General features: G+C 38.7%; 1 protein-coding gene, 1 long non-coding RNA gene and 2 other non-coding genes across 5 annotated transcripts in view; 2 read left to right on the top strand and 2 right to left on the bottom strand.

The window, feature by feature from the left end:
• adisspb (adipose secreted signaling protein b) overlaps positions 1 to 20324 on the top strand; it is a 39282-nt gene extending 18958 nt beyond the window's left edge. For both annotated transcript variants that reach the window (XM_028038502.1, XM_028038501.1), the window contains exons 4-6: positions 2891 to 3029; positions 5328 to 5453; positions 18416 to 20324. In XM_028038502.1, coding sequence (XP_027894303.1) covers positions 2891 to 3029; positions 5328 to 5453; positions 18416 to 18516 — 366 coding nt within the window. In that variant the 3' untranslated portion in view covers positions 18517 to 20324. The remainder of the gene's footprint in view (positions 1 to 2890; positions 3030 to 5327; positions 5454 to 18415) is intronic.
• trnan-guu (transfer RNA asparagine (anticodon GUU)) lies at positions 3814 to 3887 on the bottom strand. Its single transcript has one exon. It is a non-coding gene; the product is annotated as a tRNA-Asn (tRNA).
• trnag-gcc (transfer RNA glycine (anticodon GCC)) lies at positions 7569 to 7639 on the bottom strand. Its single transcript has one exon. It is a non-coding gene; the product is annotated as a tRNA-Gly (tRNA).
• LOC114157491 (uncharacterized) lies at positions 12689 to 15645 on the top strand. The gene is made up of 2 exons (XR_003598172.1): positions 12689 to 12854; positions 12937 to 15645. It is a non-coding gene; the product is annotated as an uncharacterized LOC114157491 (long non-coding RNA).
• Positions 20325 to 26805: the final 6481 nt, after the last annotated feature.

Here is a 26805-nt window from a genome sequence, read left to right as displayed (position 1 = left end):
CAGTACTCTATGCGCTAAGTGACCAGAAAAAGCTCTGGTCACTCAGGTTGTTTTTCTTGCATCTCATTTGGAGCAATTTAAATGTGATGAGAAAAATGTACTCTTCTTTTTGAATCAATAACTTTTAAAGCAACGATACACCTTGATCCTGAAAACAGATAATGTCTAGCTCAGGTGGAGTGAAATAAACACCGTCAGTTCATCTACAAATCTAAAAACTTGTAGTGATTAATTTATAATGTCAGATTCCTCTGAATACTTGAGCAAAAGCCTAATTATCTGACCCCATTTCTGCATGCCAGTGCTTTAATGTGACTGCAGTAGGGCTCATTTAGACTTTGGTGCATTTAGTTTCCTAATAATGAAATTTATTGCATGTTTTGCAAGGTTTTTTGTCAACACATAAAATGTTTTGACATTTTATGTGTTGATTGTCAAGTGACCTAAATGTATAACAGCATACCTTGTGTACACCTAAATGTTTCTGTAGTATCCACAAATATGCCTACACTGAAAAACTTGCTTCAGAACAGAATCATCTTACTGGGAAGATTTGTGTATTAGCAGCAGAATGTCTGACAATTGGAAAGACACACTTAATAAAGATGAGCTATGGTAACAAGAATAAAGTAACTATATGTCTGAATATTATATCAACACTTCCTCTGTTATCTTTACTGTTTTGCAATCCATTGAAGCAATTTGTACAATAATTTTTTTTTCCAAATGAGTGCAAAGGTTTTAGCTTAATAAATATAATGCAAACTTTTTCAGATTCTGATTGTCAATTAGAAAAGTTCCTGTGCCTTAAAATGTTTTTTATCTTATTATCAAAAATGCTATTGAGTATATTTCTTAGTATTGGTATCGAGTTAATAATGTTGGTATTGTGACGACCTCAGTCCCCACCAGTTTTGCATGTCTAGAGATGGACATGTTTGTCCATTATGTTTTTCTTTTTGGTAAAAAGCTCAAACAAAATCAAATTGGTTGGCCTCTAGCAGTTTTTCTTCCCAGGATGCCCTTACTTAGCTCTATTCACAATCCTATCTGGACTTTACTCCGTAAAGGCAAAAGTTCAAGAGGTCATGCAAAGCACTGCTCCAATGTTGTGCAGCTCTCTACTTTTCTTCTCAACAAACTACTAATTATTAAAATGGTCTTCCTATAGTTTCTTGGTGATTGGCAGTGTTCTGCTATTTGTCATTTTATAATGGTAAAACCTGCTTTTGGCAAGAAGAGATTTATAGTAGTTGTACTTTTTGAAGTTATTAAACAGCTGATGAGAAATTTGCTTTCTTAGAATGCTTCAGAATAATAGTTTATGAGATACGAGATCAAATTTCCCCAGACAGTTTACAGTCTCTGTCTGGTGAATTGTTGTTTTTCTGGGCAAGGCTGCTTGAGTGTTCCCTGCGCTGATGCTGTTTGGAGCCTCGGCTCGGCTCGTCGCTGAAACCAGGGGCTGTTTAGGGGCCGACGCCGCCCCCTCCCACTGTAGCTGGAGGCCTTTACGTGTTATCTCTCTGTGCCTGCACTTCCCCACTGTCGTCCTCTATCTTACTCTGCTTTCATCTTGTCTAGTGTGTGAGGATTTCCTCCCTCTTTTGCTGGGATGATTTTTCATGAGTTTTTCTCTTTGCTGAATATTGGGATGTGACATCTTCCCTGCTCCTCTGGAAATTACCTTCTGCTGCTCTTTCTAACCCTTTCCCACCATATTTTTCGTCTTCACATTGTTAACACAAGCAGAGTCCACATTTATGAATCCTTTCATGCTTTATCACGTTAAAAATCCCTTTAACGCCTTGAAAAAAGATAGTTCTAAATGTTAAACAGTCAAAACAGCAGTCCAGATCATTCAAATTCCTTGTTTTAACCTTAAGCTAACCCTACTGATTCAAAAAGATGTGATATATCGCTGTTAACAGAAATCAATCCGGCTACCAGTCCAGCCTTTTATAGATCAGAATCCATCAAAACAGTAAACACAAAGTGCAAAAATTCTTTGTCGGCTGCTTCTCATATGACTTATTGCTCTTTACTTATCAAATCTTTCTTTAATGGAGCCTTAACTGATGGAGATTTTACATGATGATGCCAAACCTAAGCTGTTTGTTCTTTCTTTATCTGATTGTGTTTTGTGTTTTGTGTTTTTCTCAATGCCAGTTTGACGTTTACAGTCATAAAGCTCCAGCATGACTGCAGTTAATATTTGGCCTTTAATAACACATTTGATTTATTCGGTTCTCCCATCCAAAACTAACCTAAACGTTTGGAATCTCTGTCCTGTTCCGACACCAAACTATGTTAAAGTTTCAACCATGTGGTCCAGACTGTTGGTCAGGAAAGATCAGGGTGCTGACCAAGATGGAAGAGCTGCTCTAATAATCGAGTACAACTGAAATGTGCAGCTGTCAACAAGTAAAATCCAAATGCAGCCTAGAAAAGATTTGCAGTCACTGTAGACATAAATTGAGCTGCATGACATGATGACTGTTTTTAGGAGCAAAGGTGAGACTTTTAAACCTACGAAGTGTATCTACTGTTAAGCATGGTGGCGGAAGCATCATGCTGTGGGGCTGTTTCACTACCAGTGTTCCTGGTTTATTTTTTTAAAGCAGGTGAGTTAGTAAGAACTAATTCTTATTTACAATAACCACCTGACTGGGGCATTGCACAAATTGCATGGAATAAGAAAGGAGAACTTCTCCTGAATTACCACAGGCACTGAAACGGCCACACAGGATGATGCTGCCACCACCATGCGTCTTATAAACAACGGCCCTGATTTTGCTTCTCCACCTACTCTCTCAAAGGCAGCATTTCATTTTATGCTAAGAGCTAAATATCACCGCTTCTTCACCATTTTAAAAACATCTCTCCATAGGTTGGCTTTCTGAAGACGCAGCATCGCTATGAGATAGTGTTCACCCTGCCGGAGGTCCCAGCGGTGGGTAAAGATGTGTGTCCGGCTCCTTTACCCAACCCACACCTCAAAATCACCGACATCTCAGCAGCACCAGAGGGTGAGTTCACAGGTGACTCCGCAGAAGGAAATTTAGACTTTGCATCCAAAATACAGTTTTTAGTGTCTAAAAGAGGGCATGCGCTCTATGCTCAAGCATCTTCCATAACACCAGCTCCTGGAAAATAAATTAACAACCCTTTGGGTTTAGCACTATGCTAAATTTAACTACAACATTTCTATGAAAACAAGTCAAATCAGTATCGATATGATTATTGAAAATAACTTCAATTCTTATCGAGGTTCTCTGAAGTTCTGCAGCTAATAAGGAGTTGGCTGTGGCGAGAAAGCCCTGCATTGGATCATGTTACCATTTAACAGGCTCTGGGCAGTGAGCTGGGTGCTGTGGCTTTATTTAAACAGAGCTACACACTCAGCTGCGCGTGTCGAGCCGTATGCCGACACTCGGCTAGTATTTAACACGCTGCAGACAATAATGACAAGGTTAATAATTGCAGGTGATTGGCGGGGACGGCGCCTTCTGGAAGGTACAGCAGATTACTAAAACACTTTTTTAACTGAACATGACATATTGAAAACATGCATAGAAAAATATTTGCATAAGATCTAAAAAATATATATTCAGATGGCATGTATAGGATAAGTCACACTTGGAGTTTGTTTCCTGATCCTGGGTCATTTGGCTGCTAAAATAACCTGCATTGAAATGCTGGTTGAGCAAATATTTACCAAAGTGTTCAGCTACATAGATAAGATCCTATTTGTCAGTTTTCCTGTGCTAGAGGTCACAGTTTTTCTAAGTGCTATAGGACCAAAAAGCCACTCGTCCCTGGGTGGGCTCGAACCACCAACCTTTCGGTTAACAGCCGAACGCGCTAACCGATTGCGCCACAGAGACTTGCCAGTCTTCGTGATGAGTTACAACACCATGGTGGACAAGTTCCTGGTCAAAATATATTACATGAAAAGGAGTTTAACGGCTCTGTTTAGCTATAATACTTTATAATTTATCTTTTTACTACCTGATGGGGTCTTAATTGCTGCAGAAGTGTTTGGGTTTTAGTTTGTGTTAAAGTAATGTCGACTTAAAGGCGCCTGGACTCAGTTTTCCAATCAGGGATAGTAAAATGATGAGCCTATTTCTTCCTCACACATTATTCATGCCACAGTTGAGCTTAAAATTCTTCCAGAACCGGAAGACCTCTCAGGTCTTCCGGTTCTGGTCTGCTCTGCATCCCCAGAACCAGAACCAAACGAGGAGAAGCAGCTTTCAGCATCTATGCACCACAAATTTGGAACAAACTTCCAGAAAACTGTAAAACAGCTGAAACACTGACTTCTTTTAAATCTCAACTGAAAACCCACCTGTTTAGAATTGTATTTGAAATGTAATCAATTACAAATTTATTGATGTAACTTGACTTAATGATTGATTCTATATTGCATTGTGATTCTGTGTTTGTTATGATGTAAAGCACTTTGAAATGTCTTGCTGCTGAAATGTGCTATACAAATAAAATTTGATTGATTGATTGATTGATTAAAATTACACTGGGTTACAAGAAATATTTTTTTTGAGTTGTCTATCTTTTTTCAACTGAATTAGGACTACGTTTGCACTGCTGAATCCAAAAATGTCATCCACTTTTCTCAACCAGGCCAGGTTTTTATTTTTATTTTATTTTAATTTGATTAGAGAAATCCAATCTTCTGGTCTCCTGACATTTTTGTGAAATTATCAGTTCATTTCCATTAATATTTCTCATCCCAAAAAAAGTTTTAAGAGAAAAATAAATTGCTTTCTATCAGAGTGTATTAGTTAAATGTTACAAACTTGGATTTCTGTTAATTGAATAAAAAACACTGATCAGGCTAAGTACATGTGGATTGAACATTTCATCTTTATTGTGCAAAATTCAGGTCATGAACTTTCGTTTCTTCGACCGCCTCGTATTTTCAGCAGCAGGGATATCTCTCTTCAGAGTCCAACAGTAACATATAATAGGACTCAGAAAATGAAAACAGGTTCACCCCTAATAATCAGTTGATAGAAATTCCTCAGAGTCTGAAACTAAAGAGCAATTCTGACCTTTACTTTCACCTCACTGTCACACCCTTTATGTTACTGTCTAAAACTGCTCCACAGCTGACTTTTAGCAGGTGCGGCCCCATGTTTATTAAATTTATGACTGGTTAGTGATGAGGCGGCTGTCAGGCCATGTTTGTTGAGATGAACCTGAACTGCTTTAAAACCAGACGACGAAGCTTAGCGGTGAGAGGAAACCCGATCACTCCGCCTTGTCTCTCCCTAACTGTGTGTGTTTGTGTTGTTTTTAAGGAGGCCTGAAGATAACGTGTGAGTACTTGGCCCTGCAGGAGGGGGTTCTCTGCGAGGAGGTGCTGCTGCTGAGCGAGACCAGCGACGCCGTCTGCATCAGGGTCAAAGTTCACGCCAGAGTCATGGGTGAGGTTATTGCAACAGCGTGAAAAAAAACCCAGCCGCCTCATTTTTTCTGCATTAAACAGCCCATACTGCTCTCAGCTTTTTGAATTGAGTAATAAAGGAAATTTGAATTTTGCAGAAGTCATGTCACACGCTCAGGGTTTAACTTCAAAAAAGAAGCATGAATCGCTTTGGGATTGCTAGTTGGAACAGTCATCTGTGTTTTCTAGGAATTTCATTAAACTTTCATTAATTTTATATATTTAACACAAAAATTTCTTTAAATGTTTTTGAAAATCGTTTTAGTCTTTTATTTTTCTTTAAATGTCAAGCACTGGTTTTGAGTATACAAATACAACACTTCTGAGAACTCTCCTAAATTTAGCATTTTGGATTCACTGAACTGTAGCTTTTTATTTATTTTTTTTTACACAAGAACAAACAGATGCAGTGCTTTCCAAAAGTATTCATACCCCTTGAACTCTTCCTCATTTTCCTTAACAACCATAAACCTCAATGTATTGATCTGCATTTTGTATAATTGACCAACAAGATCAGCATAATTTTGAGGTTGAATGATAGTTTTCAGAAGCTTTGAATCTTTTTTTATAGAATAGAGCTTTATCAATCCCCTGAAACTTTGACCAGCTTTGCCGTCTCTCCTGAACATTTGCACCCACGCAGCATGATGCTGACACGACCACATATCTTCGTGGTTATATGGTATTTTCAGGATGATGTGCTAGCTTTCCTCAGCACAAAGGGATTTTTATGTTGTTCTCATGTGAGCAGAGTGACGTTTTCCACATGTTGGAATTGCCCTCTTGAAGTAAACAACAGACTCAGGTGCCTTCCTGTTAAAAATGGCTTTCTCCTTGTTGCCTTTTCGCAAAGGCCATATTTTTTGAGTGCAAAATAAATAGGTGATGGTGATTATTTTTCATTGTCAGATGATGGATTAAGTTCAGTAAGATGATATGCTAAGCTTATGATATTTTCTTATAATGTGTCTCTGCTTTAAACTTCGCCACATCTTTTCCCCTGTGTGCTCTTGTCTACATGATGCTGTTTAATCACTGATATTCTCTAACAAAGCTCCAGAGGTTTTCCAGAACATCTGGATGTATGTGTACTCTATGTTCTTTCTAGGAGCATTTGGAAGCAGCTTGTTTTGCTGGGCTTTACTTAAGGTACCAAAGACTCATGAATAGATATTTATGCTGGTGTACCATAATGCAATACCCTAAAAGTTAGCGGTTTGCTTGGAGTTGCTGTGATTCTGCTGGTGCACCGATGCCCCCTGCTGGTGGTTCTGAAAACTGTAATTTTTGTTCACACTCAATGCAAACCAGTGTCTAGGTAGAACCCTAAAAATTTAGATCACATTTGTAAGTACTTTATATAGTATTACAAAGAGACAGTAATAGACAATAAATACAAATCTTAATTACAATGTATTTTTTCTTATTCAGACCAATTGTGAAATTTACACCCTTTGCTGGTTTTTATGCCTCTGTATTTCCAGTACATCCACGGCTTGTAACAAACCAGTATCGAATCGGTTTAACTCCATCTCAAAGCTTGGATAAATCCAGTAAATACATGGTTCATATTTAAGGGTTTCTGTTGTGCTGTTTTCCTGCATGTTTATTTTTAATCTCATAGCATGGCCTGAACATCTGTCCCGAGGTCTGCTTGTAATTTAAGCCTGGACAAGAACCAGGTCAATGGATTAGGCTGTGCCTCCACCTCTGTTGTTGTTCTTGGCTGCACTGTCGCTTTACATAAGAACCTAGATAATGAAAATACAACATTGTGCTTTAAGCTGATCCTTTAATCATTGTCACATCCACCTAATATTTTCTAATTATTGCATTTGGTACTTCATATGCTATTCAAACAACTAGGCATTTAGAGAAAGCACGTTTGTAGTTGTTACTCTTGGTAAAACATATTTCAGCTAATCTAAGGAGCTTCCCTGACAAACTGCTGTTGACAATAGGTAGATTGTCTCTTGGAAGTAGGCATTCCTCCGTGTATCAATAAAAGTCTTACAGTTAGATTGTAAAAATAGATTAAGATTGTTTTCTGATCTTTTTAAACCCTGCCATGATTGTTAAGAGTAATAAAAGCAGTTGCATTGGCCGGGAATCGAACCCGGGCCTCCCGCGTGGCAGGCGAGAATTCTACCACTGAACCACCAATGCTTCCATGTGAGAGGGAAAATCCCACCCACTGAAGTACAGACCACACCCCATGTGTAATGGCTTGGTGGAGGCGGGATTTTCCATACGTGTATCTGTAAAGCTCATGCAAAGAGAGGATTATACTGTTTCTATCTTTTGAGTGAGAGCTCTTGGATGAATTTGCAACTGCAAATTTCTTGTTTGAAGGACGTACACGGGCAGAGCACGATCACAAAACCACAGAGGCGCAGTAATAGACGAGGGGGGATGGGATGTTTCAAAGGGGGAAGGGAATGTTTAAATGTGGAGTGTGAGGGTCTTACTTTCTGTCAGCTCTCTGACAGAGACTGAATGTATTAAACCCGTTTAGTGTGAGCCTTGTACCCCAGATCCTTAGTAGATTTAATCAAACTACCTCCAGCTAAAACACATTAACCCTCACGGATAGTGTAAGTTAAATATTGAAATTAACTCTAATATAAAATCTTCTGCTCTTCTGAAGTTTACAAATAGAAGTTAAAAAGTGTAAGAGTGAGGGAATGGCGGAAGAAAGCCGGAGTCGGAAATACTGGAAGACAGCTGACAAAAATCTCTTGCAAGGGTCTCACTAAAAAAGAATGAGGAAAAGCTGAAACTGCTTCAACCTTAGCAGGTAAGGTGTATCTAGGAACTCAACAGCAGGTGATGGTGATAGCCCCTCACTTAATCCTACTTAAAAATAGATGTTGCCCCATCCAGCTGGGTGGACAAATCCTGAATGTGAGAAACCAGGTGCCTGTCAACCCCATGGGACCCCACAGGGTCGCCAAATACCATGTTCCCTAGAAACCATGTACTGTACAACGCAAACGTCCTTAGACTTTTGGAGCAGCTTACCATGCTAAGGTACTCCATGTTAGCACACTCATCCCTAGCTATTGCTAACTTAGTGGTGTTTGGTGGCTCACCCTCATAGAAACCAGCAAACCCACAGTACAGTAGTAATACAGTGCTAGGACAATCACAGTTTTGTCAGGATTGTGAAACGAAGCCCAATAAAGAATTTGGGAGAGATTCAGAAGGTGTAGACAACCACTGGAGTCTCAAGAGACATACAAAGTTAAATTCAATTTGAATTCAAGAATACATTATTGATCCTAAAATTAAGTAAAATATGGTTAAATATCATGTTATTCAAGGTTCTTCAAATGGTTGTTAGGAAGGATCTCTTGTAGCAGTCTGCATTACAGCAAACTTGATGAAGCCTCTGACTGAAGACTCTTAGTCGTAAAGTAATCTGACAACATCATGAGCGTCATACTTGGGATATAAAGTTGCCCAGTTGCCTTTATAGATGAAAATACATTTTGACTTTAATTTGGGAATTAAGGTCCCAGAACCTAAAGGAAAAGTGTGGAGGCACAGAATCGACCGTGCTTGAAGTCCAGTGGGATGTTTATTCCACAGTCAGAGAGGATTTGGACAGCAACGCCATCTGCTGTTCATGTCCACTTTGTTTTTATCAAATATAAAGTCAGCAAAGCTATGGAGTGAAAATAGTGTCAAAAAGATTTGTGCGTGCGTAAAATGATTTGTGCGTTTGTAAAAAGATTTGTGCGTGCGTAACAGGATTTGTGCGTGTGTAAAAAGATTTGTGCGTGCGTAACAGGATTTGTGCGTGTGTAAAATGATTTGTGCGTGCGTAACAGGATTTGTGCGTGTGTAAAAAGATTTGTGCGTGCGTAACAAGATTTGTAAACCTTAAAAATAAAATACATGTTGATAAAGTACACACAAATCACCTGGTACGCACACACAAAACTGCAGTTACACACAAATCCGGTTACGAGTGCACAACTATTTTTGAGACTCATTTCATATGGAGTGAAAATAGTGTCAAAAAGATTTGTCCGTGCGTAAAATGATTTGTGCGTTTGTAAAAAGATTTGTGCGTGCGTAACAGGATTTGTGCGTGTGTAAAAAGATTTGTGCGTGCGTAACAGGATTTGTGCGTGTGTAAAAAGATTTGTGTGTGTGTAACAGGATTTGTGCGTGTGTAAAAAGATTTGTGTGTGCGTAACAGGATTTGTGCGTGCGTAACAAGATTTGTAAACCTTAAAAATAAAATACATGTTGATAAAGTACACACAAATCACCTGGTACGCACACACAAAACTGCAGTTACACACAAATCCGGTTACGAGTGCACAACTATTTTTGAGACTCATTTCACGCCTCGGTGGAAGCTCCAAGATTTGTGTGTAGATGGTGCGTTTACATGCTAGTAAAAGCTGGGACATCTGAGTTTTCTTCGGAACTGTTTCTTTTTTCCATAGTTCAATACGTATTTCTCTCTTTACTTGTCTCGTGGCTTAGACATATTTTTGTGAGAGAAAAATACTGTTACGCACGCACAAATCTTTTTACACACGCACAAATCCTGTTACGCACGCACAAATCTTTTTACACACGCACAAATCTTTTTACACACGCACAAATCCTGTTACGCACGCACAAATCTTTTTACACACGCACAAATCCTGTTACGCACGCACAAATCTTTTTACAAACACACAAATCATTTTACGCACGCACAAATCTTTTTGACACTATTTTCACTCCATACTAAGCCATCTACCAGGGAATTTACTGCACTGCTGTCAGCTTAGTCCACTTTATAATTCAACCAGGTCAAATTCATCCAAACCAGTTTTTGTCTGGTTTGGTCTAAATTCAGTTTAAATCAATTCAATTCATTTGAACAAAAAATACTTAGATTAAGATCCAGTCACAATTTTAGTTCATCGCTGTTATAAACTGATTACTGGATATAAATTAAGCCCATCTGATTGTTGATTTACCAACAATTTCTACATCTAAAGCACGGGGCGACTGGTGGAGAACAACTCCCTTTCAACAGGAAGGAACAGCAGTATGAGCGTTGTGACTGTACTGTGATCGGCTGAGGGTTGAGAGGACAGAGCAGACAGAAGCACAGGTCCAGGATTACAGTCAGAGCCGTAGGCGTAGCAACCGGGGAGAACTGGAGGGGACATTATAGTACCCTAGACCGTTACTTGGTCTCTGACACTAACGACAATAAACGCAGGTAATATACTTGAAAACAAGGTAAAAACATTGTCCGTTAGAATGGATGAAAAATGTTTAGATACTTAAATAGCACATTTATACAAGACAAATGTCTAGCATAAGCTAAAGCTAATGTTAGCCACAAAGTTTAAAGAAAGTAAAACTCACCTTCGTATCTGTGTATAACGAGGCGAACATGTTAAAACTTTTCTCCAGCTTATTGTCGGGGCTTCGGATCAATGTTCATCATTAATTGTTACCTTGGACAAGCCCTGCAGACGCCCAGTGTAAAGAGCCTTTTTCAATAGATCGGAAAAGATTGAGCCGCTTTGCCCCGAACGCGGAAGCTGAGGTGCAAAGAGCCCAACAGTTCAGAGTTTCTCATAAATCCTTTATTGTCACTATTTAAATATCATATTCATTGTTCCAGGTAGGGGAAGCCCTGCTTTGCTGCATTTTACAATGAACTTAAGTTTTATATCCAGACTATCAAAGACAGAAAATAGCTATTAAAACAATTGAACTCTGTACTGCTTTGAATGAACAGTTGGGAACCGAAGCCCCGTAGCTTTTTCTTCATCTTGAATATATTTATCTGTATTTGTTTTTTTTCTGGAGGCAGAACAAATGTTTCACTCTGTCGTTGTACAGTGTGTCTGTGAATAAAGTTTTTAAAAAAAACATCCCCCCTCCCCCACACCCAACAGACTTCTTGTGGCTTTGATGTCACAGTGATGTCACTCATCCTGTCTATGACATCACTGGCGGCTGCCTTTGTATTGCCAGATTCCACAGAGAAATTCATTTGCAGTTTGAACCAGAGAGCAAAGATGGAAGAAGAACATTTTTTGTTGGCAAAAATTAACAATTTACAGAAGAACCGCAGCAAGCTGCAGGAGGAGAACCAAGAGCTTCAGAAAACCGTAGAAAGTCTGAAGACTAAACTAGAGAGACTAAACAGAACGGACAAGACACACAACTGGCATGAGGAAAATAGCTTACTTTTAAAATCAAATGCATTTTACAAAAAACAAATCAGAAAAATTAATCTGGACCTGGAGGAAGAACATGCAACTATAGGCCAACTAAGATGCGATAATGAAGCCAAATTGAGAATTAAACATAAACTGGAAGAGGACCGGAAAAAACAGAGAAACACTGCAGCGGACAAATTAAGAGCAAAAACAGAAAAACTCGAGTGGCTAGAGAGAGAAAATGAGGAGTTAAATAAACAGATTGTATCGCTGAAGATTAAAAATGACAGAATCGAATCCAGACTGGCGGAAAAAAGCAAAGATGTCCAGCAAAGGGAAGAACCAGTCAGGGTACATATCCAGGAAGAGGAACTTTCAGTATGTCAGAAAGTAGGGAGAATTTTTATGCATATGTACGGTTCAAGTACGTTGGCGTATTGGGTGCCACCCTGGGCTTTTTTTTAACAGTAAAGGATATTTTGGGTTGCTGGAAAAAGGATGTTTGTGGGATAGTGATGATTTAAATGAATTACAAATATAAATACTCTTGTTTGCTTTTGGAATTTGTGCCTAGTGAGAGATGCTTGCAGGAAGACATCTAAACGGGTCAAATTGGAAGCTGACACCAGATGGTCTGCAGCAAGAGTGATGACTGACGGATGATTAAGGGTCGAAGTTTATGAACCAGAAACAGAGGAACTGTACATGAGACACGGATGCACAAGACAACTCCTTGTTCTGTGGGTTCATCAGTTCCTGCATCGTTTCTACAGAAGGAAATAAACAAGAACTCTGAATTTTGCATTCTACATTACGGCAGCTTGCAGGTGCAACACACCTGTGACTCAAGAGAACAGAAGAAGCAGCTGCTATGTGATTAACTCAAGAAAACCAAATCCAGGGGTCTCAAACTCCAGGCCTCGAGGGCCGCAGTCCTGCAGTTTTTAGATGTGCCACAGGTACAAAACACTGGATTGAAATGACTTAATGACCTCCTCCTTGTGTAGATCAGTTTTACAGAGCCTTAATGACCTAATTATTCTGTTCAGGTGTGGTGCAGCAGAGGCACATCTAAAAGTTGCAGGACTGCGGCCCTCGAGGACTGGAGTTTGAGACCCCTGAATAGGCTCTGTAACTAGGACCGCCCTAAGGAAATAAAAAGAAAGTCTCTGGGAGGAGCTGTTTTAGAGCGGGTAGATTGTAACTAAAGCACGCTGCTGTCCGTTCTCCTTGCTAGTAAATCTAAAACTCACTTGTCTCTCTCTTCTTTTTCAGTTTGAGAATGCTTAGGTAGATGAACCTGACATTAATTTGGTCCTTCGAAGCCGGATCCCAAGATACTGAAGGAATTCAGCGGGTGAGACCGAATCCAGAAGGACCGTGCGCAAGGCTAAACTCTTCAGAATGAGTTTAGATCCTTTTCCGGGACTGGTATTTGGTTTACCAGCTGGAATCTGACGCTTGACGGGACTCCGTGGAAGGGGAGAGACAACTGAGAGTAAATTCTCTTTTAAAAGAAAAGCGTGAATGAGTTGATGGCGTTCGCGTTAAAAGAAATCCTGTGTAAGAAACGCTGTGAATCCTGGGCTCTAACAGCGGAAACTAAACGGCTTTAACTTTATGCTGTTGTGGTGATAATTGGATGGCGGAGTCCAGCGAGCAGCCGCTTAAATCCGTCTTAAAAGTTTCATTCCGTAAAAAAAAAGGGCGGCGGAGTCCTGCGTGAAGACGCTTCCGCTCCGTAACTGAAGTGTGATTGGAGGTATAAACACCTTTAGGTATTTTATCTCATTTAAAGTAGCGGGTTTGGAAGGAGCAAACCAATTGAAGATGCAGAGGCAAGAATCCTCCACTCGTAAGAGTCCAAGAAAGGATTACCACAATTGGTATTTTTAATTGTTACCCACTATAAAAAAGAAACCAGTTTTTAGAACAGCCTAGGTGTTGACAAACTGGTCTAAATTGTTTAAAATGGGTAGAAATAGCAGGAAGTGGAGAGAAGTGTTTCAATATGTGTTCGTTTAATTTCTTTTATAAATGAATTCATTTAAATTGTCCGGAATGGTAGCAAAATAACTGCAGTACTGGAGAATACACAGCAGATGGCGGCATAGCACCCATTGAACGAATTACTGCTTTATATTTCAACAGTAAATGTAAATCAAAAGATTAACAGCAGTGAAAATATTGGGAGTGTGTTGAAGGGCAGGTCCCTGATAAAATACAAAATATCTGAATAAATGGATAGTAAAGTACAGGTTAAAAGGTTAATTAAATACTAAAATAGAACTAGAACTATAGGATAAAATAAAAAACTAAAGAAAGAGCCAAGAAATCAAGGAAACAGAAGATTGTGATAACAGTGTGTTGGCAAATAAATAGATGACTAAATGAAACACTAACTAAATAAATAAATACAGGAATAAGTAGATTAATATAATAAATAAAAAAATATCTGAAAACTGGAACAAAAGTCATAAAGGAAAACAAGTAACAGACAGGAATGTGAAACACAAGAAAGGGGAATATGAAAGTTTTTTTAAGAAGGAAAAGGATGAGGAAACTTTAAACAGTTAAAGTTTCATAGAAAGAAAAATAATGATGAAAACTACTAGCTCATGGTTTGCAGGAATTAATAAACTGAGTAGTAGGTTTGGTAAGTAGGCATATGTGGTGATTTAGAAATAAGGAGAAAGGCAAGGAGCAAGTGAGTCAAAGTAAGAGAATGGAAAGATGATTTGAACAAATATCAAATTAAAATGATCGTTGTGTTCAAAGTTGCTCTCATAGCAGTTTGGAAAAATGTAATAACTGGAAATAGAAAATAGATCTTATAGAGAAACAGCTAAAATGCTTTGCATGGTCCAAAGGATGTTTATAAAAATCTGAGTAATAATTATGTAGAATTATAAGAATTAAAATATTAGATAAGAATGTTAATTATTCTTTGCGCAGATTAAAAAAAAAACAAGCTGCAGCTGATTCTGGACATCTTAACATTCTTTTAATAATGAACAAAACTTTATTAAGATAGAGAAATATTAAATCTACAGGACTTACTTTTAATTGATTCAGTGAAACTAAAACTAACTCTCTTATTAAATAGTAATTGATCAAACAGAGGAACACATAGCCTTCATGGATTTCAAATGCACCATTAGCTCTGCTCCTAAAACCTTTATTTTTATTGCCAATATAAAACAAAAACAAATGTTTGCAGTCCACTTTAAAGAATCCAAAACAGATTACAGTTTCTCTGGCTACAAGATCAATGTACCAATGGGCTCTTTGCACCTGCTGCGCTGACGTCACATCCTCATTCATCCGACACATTATGAGAGTCAAACTGTGTTTGCTGCAGCCAGGGCCGCAACTACATATTTTTGAGGTGGATGCGAACATCATCATTGTAAGCTAGCTTAAGCTAACCTGAATATTTACAACTCTCTTGTTGATACACTGACATTTCTTACCTTCTGTCTTTCAACCACTTTGAAAAGCTTTTCTTCGTCTCTCCAACATCTTTATCCTTCCCCCTCTTCCGTTTTCTGTTTTGGGCCCCGGAGTTTTTTCTGCGCCCCATCTTTAGCTCCCTGTTGTTGAGGCATTACTACAAATTTAAAAGAAAACAAAACGCGCCTCAGCCGCTGCCCAAGCTGCCTGTATGGGAGGGGGGCGCCTAATCAGTGCTGTTCTTCTGTTATTGATCATTTCATACACAAACAGCTGTTAAGTACATAAAATGCTGACTATATGAAAAAAATTCCCCACATCGTTTTTGCGCCCCCTCTAGTGCAGCGCCCCTATGCGTTGCATACACTGCATAGCCACCTTTTGCGCCACTGACTGTGGAATAAACTTCACACTGGACTTCAAGCACGGTCGATTCTGTGCCTCCACACTTTTCCTTTAGGTTCTGGGACCTTAATTCCCAAATTAAAGTCAAAATGTATTTTCATCTATAAAGGCAACTGGGCAACTTTATATCCCAAGTATGACGCTCATGATGTTGTCAGGATTACTTTACGACTAAGAGTCGTGGCTATTATTAGCCCTTTCATGCATAGTGGTCACTACAGTGGACAGCTTTCTAAAAGCCATTTTCTTGTGCTTCCTGTGGATTTTTATGTTATAAATGCACACAGACCACTGAAGTGGACACTAATGCATCATAAAATATACCATCAACTACTGGCCATCAGCTGCAAATGCAAGAAATTATTTTTGTTAAATACAATATGGCCGACATACAAAAAAGCATGAGAACCGACCCGGTCCCTTCTTCTACTGTAGACGACTCTTGCAAGTAAAACAAAATATTGTGACATCAGATAACCCCTAAGGAACAATACTACTGATGTATTTTTCAAATAACAACTTTGTATTTGGACAAAATTACAATTGATCACATAAAAAAAATATATATATTTTTACCAAAAAAAATCCTACCTTTTTTATGCCTTAAGAAAAAAATTTTTAAAAATGGAAAAAAAATTCTGAGACAAAGCATCATAATTGGGGCCTGCCCATAGCAATGCATAAGGAGAGCAGTACTGACTTGCAAAGCAAGTCAGTACTGCCTCCATGCATTGCATGGCAGGCACCTATTATTCTACACCCAATAGAATGTCTCTTTATTTATTGGGGCCTGCCCATAGCAATGCATAAGGAGAGCGAAGCAAGTCAGTACTGTACGCATAAATACGTAAATACAAAGCATAAATACATAAGTACGCATAAATCGATAAATTTATGCGTATCGCATAAATTCTATCTTTGTGAGACACCCCATTGGTTTATATGGAAAAAGCAGTCCGAACAACTCCTTGCCGTTCAGGAACCGAGAGACGTATTGGAAAACCGTTTGAAGCATATGAGAGGGCTATTTGTCGTCTCCCATAGTACCGTGATTCATATTTGTAGCTCACTCACAGTAATTGCAGTGATGAGACAAAAATGGTGTATGCAGAGCACAGAAATTTTTCAGAAATACATGGAAGTGAATCTGGGAGAGCGTCAGTTATCCTGGCGCATGATTTCGGTTGGTATCAAATGACAAAGCATCGATTACGCAGATATTATCAACATGTACCAGGAACTCCTCTACTGGAGAGGGCTTGAAATAGCTAATACTCTGAAGGTGTAGAAAGAACATAGATGTAGTGAGAGGTCCCAGATGCCAATCCCGGACGAGCCCCCATTTGTCATGCCAGTTCAAATGCTGTGATAAAAATGGGAGACAGACAAGCAGATCTATGTGGAAAAATTATTTATTTCTACAAAAAATATAGCTCTGTGAAGGATGACAAACATCTTGTCTGATGAATGTGTTGATGAGTACTGCTGCCCGCTCCAACTGGGTTTAATCTGGAGGCCAAACCAAGCAGGGCTGGAACTAAAACCAGCCTTTTAGTTAGTGTACTTAAATAGACAGCCAAACCATTTGCCTGCTCCCTGATAGAAAACAAAACAGAGACACCTAGTGGACTGGAGGTGGTCATCACAGGTGGGTTTGGGAATGTAGCTCTGGCTGTATGTTAAAGGTTGTTCTGCTGAAAGGTGAACCTCCAGTTTAGCCTTTAGTCTTTTGCAGCCTCAAACAGGTTTATGTCCTGAATTGTCCTGCATTTAATATTATTACTGACACTTTCAGCCATAAATAAGGTCACAATATACCTTTTAGTGTTCCAATCGTATTTTATTGAAAACATTAAACAATACCTGTGAAAAAAAACAACTTGTTTTAACTGCACAGGGGTGCAGGGCTAACTGATGGTGTAGGTCTGTCAGATAGCCCCCTTTCATGGCAGAGCAAAAGGGGTCAATGGCTAATTTTCAGACTTTTGTGGAGGTAGATAAGATCAGTGGATAAGATGGGTTTCACATGCAAGTGTCACCCAATTGTCGATCACCCAAAATTACACAAACCCACCTGATCGATTGGTGCACCTCTTGTTCAGGGTAATGTGAAGAGTCAGTCACATCATATATAGCATTTTGCATCTGGGGCAAAAGATCAAATTTCTCTCATCTTAAAAAGCACATTCTTCCTCATGTTTGCTGTTAGTTGTGTGGCTTGTGAAAAACTAAACTGAACTTCATTGGGCCGTCTTTGAACAAGGTCTATTTCTTTCCTTTCTATTCCTTTAAGGTCAGATTTGTGAATGACTAATTGCTGTCTTCTCAGTAGCTTCTGCCACCTCAACAGTCTTGGCGGACCGTGATTTCTGGGCAAGCTTCAGTTGTTCCATACTCCATTTTCATTTGATAGATTGAACAGAGCTCTGAGATGTTCAAACCTTAGAATACTTTTCTTGTAATGCATCTTGGCTTTAATCTTTACCTGTTTGCTGTGTTTGTTGTTGTTTTTGTTCATTAATGGTCTCTAACAAACCTCTGAGGCCTTCACAGAACTGGATTTTTACTGGAGATTAAGTTGCACACAAGTGGATTCTGTTAACTAATAAGATGACCACTAAGGGCAATTGATGGCACTTAATTTTATTTAGGGGTGTCAGAGTAAATAGAACTGACTGCTAGCCAACCACACCTTTTAGATTCTTGATTCTTCTTTGTGTTGAACTGTCTCTTAAAATCCCAATAAAATATTTAGAAGTTTGTAGTTGACAAAAGATGAAAAAGTTCAGCTACATCGTGCATACCATTCCATGAATCAAATCTGTGGCTTGTTGCTGACATAAATGTAAGGATATCCCAGTGGCCTTTTGACATTATTATTAATTTGTGTCAATAGATCGTCATCACGGTACGCCCATGCTGCTGGAGGGGGTTCGCTGTATTGGCACGGAGCTGGAGTACGACTCGGAGCAGAGCGACTGGCAGGGATTCGACTGAACCTAAAGTCTCCAACTCCCAGTTGTACCTGCAGAAACACAAACGCACTCATCTGACATGTCAGAGGTTTACACCCACCTTAAGGCTCAGAAATGTCATCTTCTCATATAAGAAACAAAATAAAAGCTTCCATTCTGATTTAGACACGCAGATTAGTGCGTAGCAGCATCTTAGCCTGCAGCGATCACCATCCTGGCCTCAGTGTTTAAGGTCAGACCTTAATATGGGAAACATTCCTCTGTTTTAAGTGTGTCAGCCGCAGCGTCAGAGCGTTTTCCCACCTGTTCTTGTTGTAAACTGTGTTTTCCTTACTGAACCTGTAGAGGGCAGCATTACCCTTCGAATCAGGCTCCAATCCTCATCTGTTCTTCTTGTTCTCTAGCTCTTGCCACTCTTGGCTTTTTACTGTTAGGCGTACATAAGGGCTCATCCATCAGCTATTAAAAAATCTTGGTTCTGAATGAAGGAACAACTCTGACCTATTCAGGAAAGTATGAACACTGAGCTTATAAAGTCTGTTTAATGATAAAAGGGCCACTGTATACCACTGTATGTAACACGGCTCCGGTCTGAGGACTACAGTTTAAAGGTTCCTGTATCTGCAGGGGTTTTTTATTTATGTGTGAAATGCATTTTTACATTCTGTACCTGACATTTCTGTTGTGGTCTCTTGGCTTTAACCTGCCCTCATCATTACTACTTCAGAGTATTTTTGTTGCTTTTCCATAGCGGCTGCTTAGGAGACCCTTAAAAATGAGTCAGGGTATTTTAGTGAGGTCAGACGAGGAATGCATGCACAGCAGCTGTATTAAAGGAAAGAAAAAATGACACCTCATTATAGATGGCACAGATCTGCAGCCATGTTTCACTGTTTCCTAAGGTGGATTTCCTACTTTAGTCATTATAAAGAGGTGATGATAGTAAGAACTGAGATGGTTTTTTTCCCTCATCTTATTAAATCATTTTTAGCTGTATTCATTCATATTTGAGTTCCCAAGTTTTACAAAAATAAACCATTTAAATGAGTCACAGTCAAAACAGAAATGCACTGGAAACGTAATAATTTTACTGTATTAAATTGAATTAAAAATTTGATTCAGTCAGCAGACTGAACTGAGGTATAGTTATAATGCCAAATGTCCTGTGAAGATTGAAGACATTTCTGTTTTTTAATAAAATATTTTTGTTTTGATTGGTGTTTTTTCCCATTGCTGCCCTTGTTCAAGCCATCTGTCCTTTAACAAATTCTTCCACAATGTGAATAATCTTATTTTCTATTGTAAATCCCGTTCCAAACTATTCAAGGGGACATGTCGTTTTTACAGTTTTCCATCTCTAGTGTGTTCAGGCTTGTTCGTGATGCATAGATTTATTTCCAGGTATGAAATTGATCAATACTTTTTAAAACGGGAAGAAGGCGAGTACAGGGCTATAAGTTAGCCGAAATGTGCTGAATCGGTTCATCAGTGCATAACACAATGACGGCTCAAACAAAATAATGATATCAAAGGCCTCAACTCAAATTCATGTTCATTAAAAGAAGACTAATGTACTTATTTACCCAAGGGAAAAGTCAGGAGAACTAACCCAACCAGTTTAACGGCTCTGCGGAGAGTCCAATCAGTAATTCACTACAGTAGTGAATGTCTTCTGGTGACATAAAACCTTATTTTCAAATTTTTTAATTCTGGGAGCATTCAGGTAAATGTTGTAATTTCTGCTCCAGTTCTGACCAGCATTATTGCTTCCAATTTAAACTAAAAGTTGTATGAGGCAGTTTATTGAGCCAAGACCGCATGATTATCCATAAAAAATTTTTTAAAAAAACACAATGGCTAAATGTGATTTCTGTCTTGCGTTTTTCTAGTTGTAAAATCTGATATATGCCCTTTAAATAAGACTGGAATATCTTCAAAGCCTATAGAAACACTCATGTAACAAAAGTGCCTTTCAATTCTCCGTCCAGGCTCCCTGTGTTTTAATACTTCTTGTTAGCTCTCCTTTTTAACTCTCGGAGCTAAAAAGGAGAGTCAGGTACAGTGTACATTCCTGTACCATGTACCTGATACATGGTACAGGAATGTACCATGTATCAGGAACATGGTACATTCCTGATACACTGATGAATAAAGCATGTTTTGGACTTAAAAATAAAGAAACAATCTGAATATCTTTGCCTTCATCGTCCAGAGAGCTGCCTGTAAACCAACAACCATCAAGCTTCCACCCATCTGTCTTTGACCCCTCACATGAGTGCTTACAGATCAAGTGCCATGACCACACATCTCATGTAGATCCTTTTAACGTTTTCTACTTTTAACCTTCTATTGTTCCTGAATGTAATCAGCCTTTCCAATAAAACAAACGATCCGCAGTTTCTTCTCTTTGTTGTTTCACCACAAACACTTTAGACTTTATGGATCTTTTCTCGAGCACAATAGGTCAATGTTCTCTGTTAGTGTCAAAGCAAGAAGCTTGGTAGTGTAGTTTTTCATGAATGTAGCGCTTCCATGTGTGGAGACCTGCTTTCCCCGCGGGTGGAATATGTATGTTTAAATGTCAAAAGCAGAATAAACAAGTGAGCCTGTTTGAGCTTCGTCTCTGTGTCAGTTCTTCGATTGGACGCAAGGTGGCAGTCTAGGCTTCTACAACCCACCACATCGTCCCGCTCGTTGTCTCTTTTGGCTTAAAGTTTCGCTTTTCTTTTTAGTTGGAAGCAAATGAAAAAAAAAATTTAATTTTGTTTTACTTGGCGCATTTTCACATCACTTTCTCTTATTTAAAATATGCTTTGCGCAGCATTGATTCACTTCTACACCAAAATAAAAAAATTTTGTTCACATTTTAATGTAAGTGGCTGTCTAAAAGAAACTGTTATCAGCCCAAGAAAGGTTTGGTTGCAGCTTTTTAAAATTGTATATTATATATCAGTATTTGTATTTGTTTTCCAGTTATTGTTATTATTTTAAAGTTTCATATAGTGCTGATTAGAGATATTCAGCAGTCTTATTGTGGGACTAAAGTTCCACTTTATTACAGCTTTGCTTTATAATTACTATTCTGTAACAAAAATGTTAAGAGAAAATCCGTTCTAGCCTTTTATTGACCTGCTCCCCTTCAGATGACCTGTGCAGAAATTGTTTTGGATGTAAGGTGAAAAACGGAGGGAGTGTGCTATATTTACAAATGTAATATGAGAAAATGAAATAAACATCCTACGCTGATTGCAGAAGTGCTTACAGGACCTTTAATTTCAGTGGCGCAACAGGCTCCTACTGCTTCAAATGTGATCAGACTGAAATGTAAAAAATAGTTATAAACAGAGCAGAAGTCAGGGCAAACGTTTTGTTTGTTTGTTTATTAATGTATTCAAGAATAAAGCTGCGATTACGGACAAACTACAGAATTGTACATAGAAAAGTGTGACAAATGTTATGCAAGAAACGTTGCACAAATAAACAAAATAAACTTAACCAGAAAGTCTGCTGTGCTAAATGGTTTGGACCGTGGATTCATAAGGAAACCCGTCTTCTCGTGTATTTGTTCCTGAAAGAACCATATATTTGGTTTAAATTAATGAAAGATTGAACCTACATCCTTTTTGTTTTCGGATTTTGTGGCCCAATGTGTCTTTAAAGCGCCTCTTTAACAATAACCCACATCGTCATCTTTCTGTTTTAACCCGGGACGGGACGGGACGGACAGGACGGACAGGCCTCCGCCTCACGAAGCTCCGAGTTTCTGCAGCGAAACGACGCTTTAAAGCACCTGCAGAAAGTCCGGGAAGTAAACTACAGAAACAAATGAACCGGTTTCTAAGTTGCAACGACTTTTGTTTCCTGGAGGAAAAAGTCATTATTTCCCCCCAAGATGGGAACTAAATGGCCAAACACGCAACATGTCGCTTTTTCATAATTATTTCCCCCTTTTTTTTGGTGCGTGCAATTGTTCAAAAAGAAAAAAATACTTTTCATGTTAGCTCGGTTTCAGAAACTTTAAATAGGGAGGGGAAAAAAATGCAACGTTATTCAACTTTTTAAACATAAATTACAATTGTAATTCTGGGGGGAAAAAACATGAATATATATCAGTTATTTCATCTATCTGTGATATATATTTTTTATGTTTGGCAAAATTCTTTTGTTTGTTCTTAACTTTTGTTTGTTCTTAACTTTTGATTTCTCACGTTAATCTTGTTCTCTTATCGCTATATTAACATTCCGATAAATTAATGGTGGGAGTCTACAGTAATATTCTCACGATGGCATCTTAAAATAAAAGGTCGTTAATTTCGCGCTTTGAAAGAGTTTTTTTTCTCCGTCTAGACTCATTTTAATTTGATCTTTTTTTTTTTTTTTTTTTTTTACAGTTGACTGTTTTATTATGGCATCACTTTGTATTCATTATAAAACTTTCCTTTCTAACTTCCACTAAGCGATTGTAAAAATATCTCCAAATTTCATCTTATTTATTAAAGCGGCTGGATTATTATTTTTTTTAAAAAAACTAACTTTCATTTTTAATTTAATTTTCTCTCATTTTACTTTCCCCCCCTTCCGTTCAGCTTCACGTTTATTTCATATTTTCGATGCGCCTTTTTGAGGAGGCCTTACTTGAGATCCATCTAATAATTAGAAAGAGCAAAAAACGAGTTCATTGACCTGCATGGGTGGCGTATGACTAAAATATAAATATCGCATTATAGTTTTGGAAACCTTTGGGGCTGGTTATTCTTGAACAGAATAACCAACCAAAACGCTTCACGCACAGACGTGTTTTTGTTGTTGTTGTTGTTGTTGTTTGTTTTCGGGGCGGCCCGACCTGCGTGTAACCTGCGATTGTTGTGAGCAAACCGAATAAAGACAGAAATATGAAATCTTTTAACTCCTACACACGTGGCTCAAATGTGTGCCACTGCTGCACGGATTTTGTCTGGGAGCTAAGTGTGTGGGATGAGTGAACTCTGCGTGGCCCGGTGCCCTCCCTCTGACCTGCGGGATTACAGTTATCTCTGCTGATTGATCTGATTGATCAGATTCATCTCCACGAGACTGCAATCCATGCACAAGCGGGGCGGGGCGGGGCGGCCAGGGTGGAGGAGGAGGCGGCGGCGGTGAGTGAGACGGTCGGTGCGTGGTGGAAAACCAACAGTTTATTCCTTTTAGCCCGTGGGTTGATCCAGGCGGTGAGCTGCGTGGCTGTGGGCTGCAGCGTCACGTGACAGCAGCTGCACGCGCCTTTTATCTGATAGTAACAAAGAGGAAACACACGGAGTTATTGCTCTATTGTTTTTCTAAGACCGCATTCAGATTAGATGTGTTCAGTCGTTCAGCGAACACATTTAGTGAAAGTGTACATTTTCATTTGTTTTGGCTTCGGTTCATGAAACTTACATTATGATCCAAATGTGTCTTCTTCTTTTTTTTTTTTACAGCCAGTTTTAGTGGTCAGGTTCATATTGCTGCCGCAGAGAAGCAGATATATCATCAATATGTGAGGTTTTTATATCCTAAGAGCGTGTATTCGCTTCATTTACATGCCTAACTTACAGTAGTATAAGATACTTTTGTTCTTATATAAGAGGACTTTTGCAGAGAAAGATTTTTTTTTCCTTTTGTTTTACAAAGATCCTGCACTTCAAGTGCCAACATTTCTGCCTCCAACTAAGCAACGGAGAGAAAAAAGATCATTGTACGGCGCAGTGATACTAAATGTCTCTAAGCAAACCTCAGCTTAGAAATCTGCAGGGGTAAAAACAAGCTGTTAGATTTGACGCAATTTGGTTAGATTTTGATTAGCTATGACTAAAGCGACTCAGCCTAGGTTAACTACATCCCGTTTTGAAATGTATGTACCTATATACAGTATATATATGCATATAAAAAAACTGAACTTAATTTATTGTGCAATTAGATTTGACTTATTGACTTAAACTTGAGAGAAAGATAAATTCTCCCTGAAATTTTCAATTTATGCTTCATCAATCCAATGGATTTCTGAAGATCCGTACCAAAAGGATAAGAGCGTTTATTTAAAATTTATCAATCTACGTTCAACTTACTTCACACACAGTTAAAGCAATACACGCTCCGACTGATTTACAGTTTCCTTCATTACAACACACACCTCTGCTGGGTCCTGCTTGGCAGTAGGCTAACAAACACCTTTGCTGCTTCTTTCGTGGGGTCATCTGAATTGCGATCTCTGTTCAAAAGAAACACAGAGGTGTAAAATGCTACTGAGATGGAAATAAATGTTTTAAATGTATCCTAAAATGTAGCATTGAAACGTCTTTTCCTGTCAACCACAGCTAAATTGTATGATCTGTCAGCTAGAGCTACCTTTGGGTTCAGAGACTGGCTAGCTGCTAGCATGCTAGCTTGACATTAGCCTTAACTGTTCAAAGCTGGATGCAGAATTAAATTCTTATTACAATACAGAAACTTTCTAAACTACAAGTTTTACGACAGTTCTCAACTTTTATTATATTTTTGTATTCATTCATAATGAAGCTTTAATCTGTTTTCAACTAAAAACAACATCCGTCGGATTGATGACTGACTGAACCCACATCTGCATGCTAAAGCCAATCAAAGCAGTTAGGTTGGACTTGTTGGCAAAACATATTAGTGGATGTTGGTAAGATTGAACTTTTACTGGATTTAAATGTAAGTAATTTAAATGATTAATGTTTAATATCCTTCCAGATTCATTTTTATAGTGCAGCAAATGAGACTCAAGCATTGACACCGTTGCCTAACTTGAAGCTGGAAACAAACTTAAATTCTGGATTATGGCTGATGTCTACTCTAACAGGGTTAATTTATTCAACGCACATAAACATTTCAAACACATTTAAGATTTACTATAGAACAAATTTTGTTAGAATTTGGACGTTGTTGAGCTGTAAATGTGAATAAAAGTCTAACAATTTGAAAGCTTTATTTAATAATCTACAGTTGCTGCGGCTCCCTAATGAAGTGACATGAAGCAAAGACATGCTTCTGCAGGTGAAATCCAGGATCCTGTCGTTAGTGACCCATCAGTTTTAGTTGTATGTCTAATATGGAGGGTTAAGAATTATTTTCTCTTTGTCATGTTATATTGATCAACAACTAGTGATAAGGACACAATTGTTAGCCACATGAGCTTACAGAACCCCAGGAGAATGCATTTTTCCCACTTTCTTGTATCGTACAGACAAGTTGAATTTTGGTTTTTGAGCATCGTTAGTATATTAAAATATGGAAATGTGGAGATAAAATATGTTTTTGGAGGGGCTTGGTTCTGCACCAGTGAAGGCAGAGAGAGTGTAAATACAAGAGAGAAGGAGGAAGAAAGCCTGTGTGTACTGTGTGTGTACTGTGTGTGTGTGGGCGTGTGTGTGTGTGTATGTGGGGGTGTGTGGGCGTGTGTGTGTGTGTGTGTGTGTGGCAGCAGCAATCAGTCCCCTCTTGTCTCGCTGCTGAGTGCAGCATCTGATTGACAGTTTCTATTCATCCTGTGTGAGATTAGGCCAGCTGAAAGGAGTAACGACCCATGTCTGTGTGCAGTAATTATGGCCTCGGATGAGGAAAAATAAGAAAACACACACACACACACACACACACACACACTGCAAAACTATAATTATATAATCCATGCTCAAAAAGCCCTCTCTGCACTGTGTTTTCAGAGATGTTTCACCTGTAAAGAGGAAATTCCGCCCCGCGTTTCAGTTGTCCCCCTACAACCAAAATTATCTCACAATCACAACAAACTGCAGGCTGCAGCATCAACATCAAGCTGGCAGGGAAATAGAGCGGGGTTTGCTCAAGATTTGCTCTGCATACACACACTGGACGGGCTGAATGAGACGCTTTATCCTCACTAACATCAAGTTGTGCAGGTTTATTACTGTGGTTATGCGCTAACACCTTTATTTGGGAGTGTGTTTTCATGTTATGGAGTACAGTCTGCTGAGCTGCAGATCGTACCATGTCTCAGCAGCTGTGTGTGAAGGGATGCAAACCTGTTAAATGTTATTCAGATGATCAGTATATTTTCATTTGCCGTATATATGGATGGTATTCATCTTGAGACGTGGATCTTCACAGAAGGCTGAGATGAGATACTGAGGATGTAGATGAAGGTTAAACACATTAAAACTGACAAAAATGTTCTTATGTATTTAATTCAACGAATGAATAAATAAATAAAATTGTGTCTGAAGATGAGAGCCAGAACATTACTGTTGCAGCCCCATCTTCAGAAAGAACCTTAATCATAAATAATGATTCTCTAATTCCA

The sequence above is a fragment of the Xiphophorus couchianus genome, chromosome 14 (genome assembly GCF_001444195.1).
Source record: "Xiphophorus couchianus chromosome 14, X_couchianus-1.0, whole genome shotgun sequence".
NCBI lineage: Eukaryota > Metazoa > Chordata > Actinopteri > Cyprinodontiformes > Poeciliidae > Xiphophorus > Xiphophorus couchianus.
This window is presented reverse-complemented; position numbering and strand designations above follow the sequence as displayed.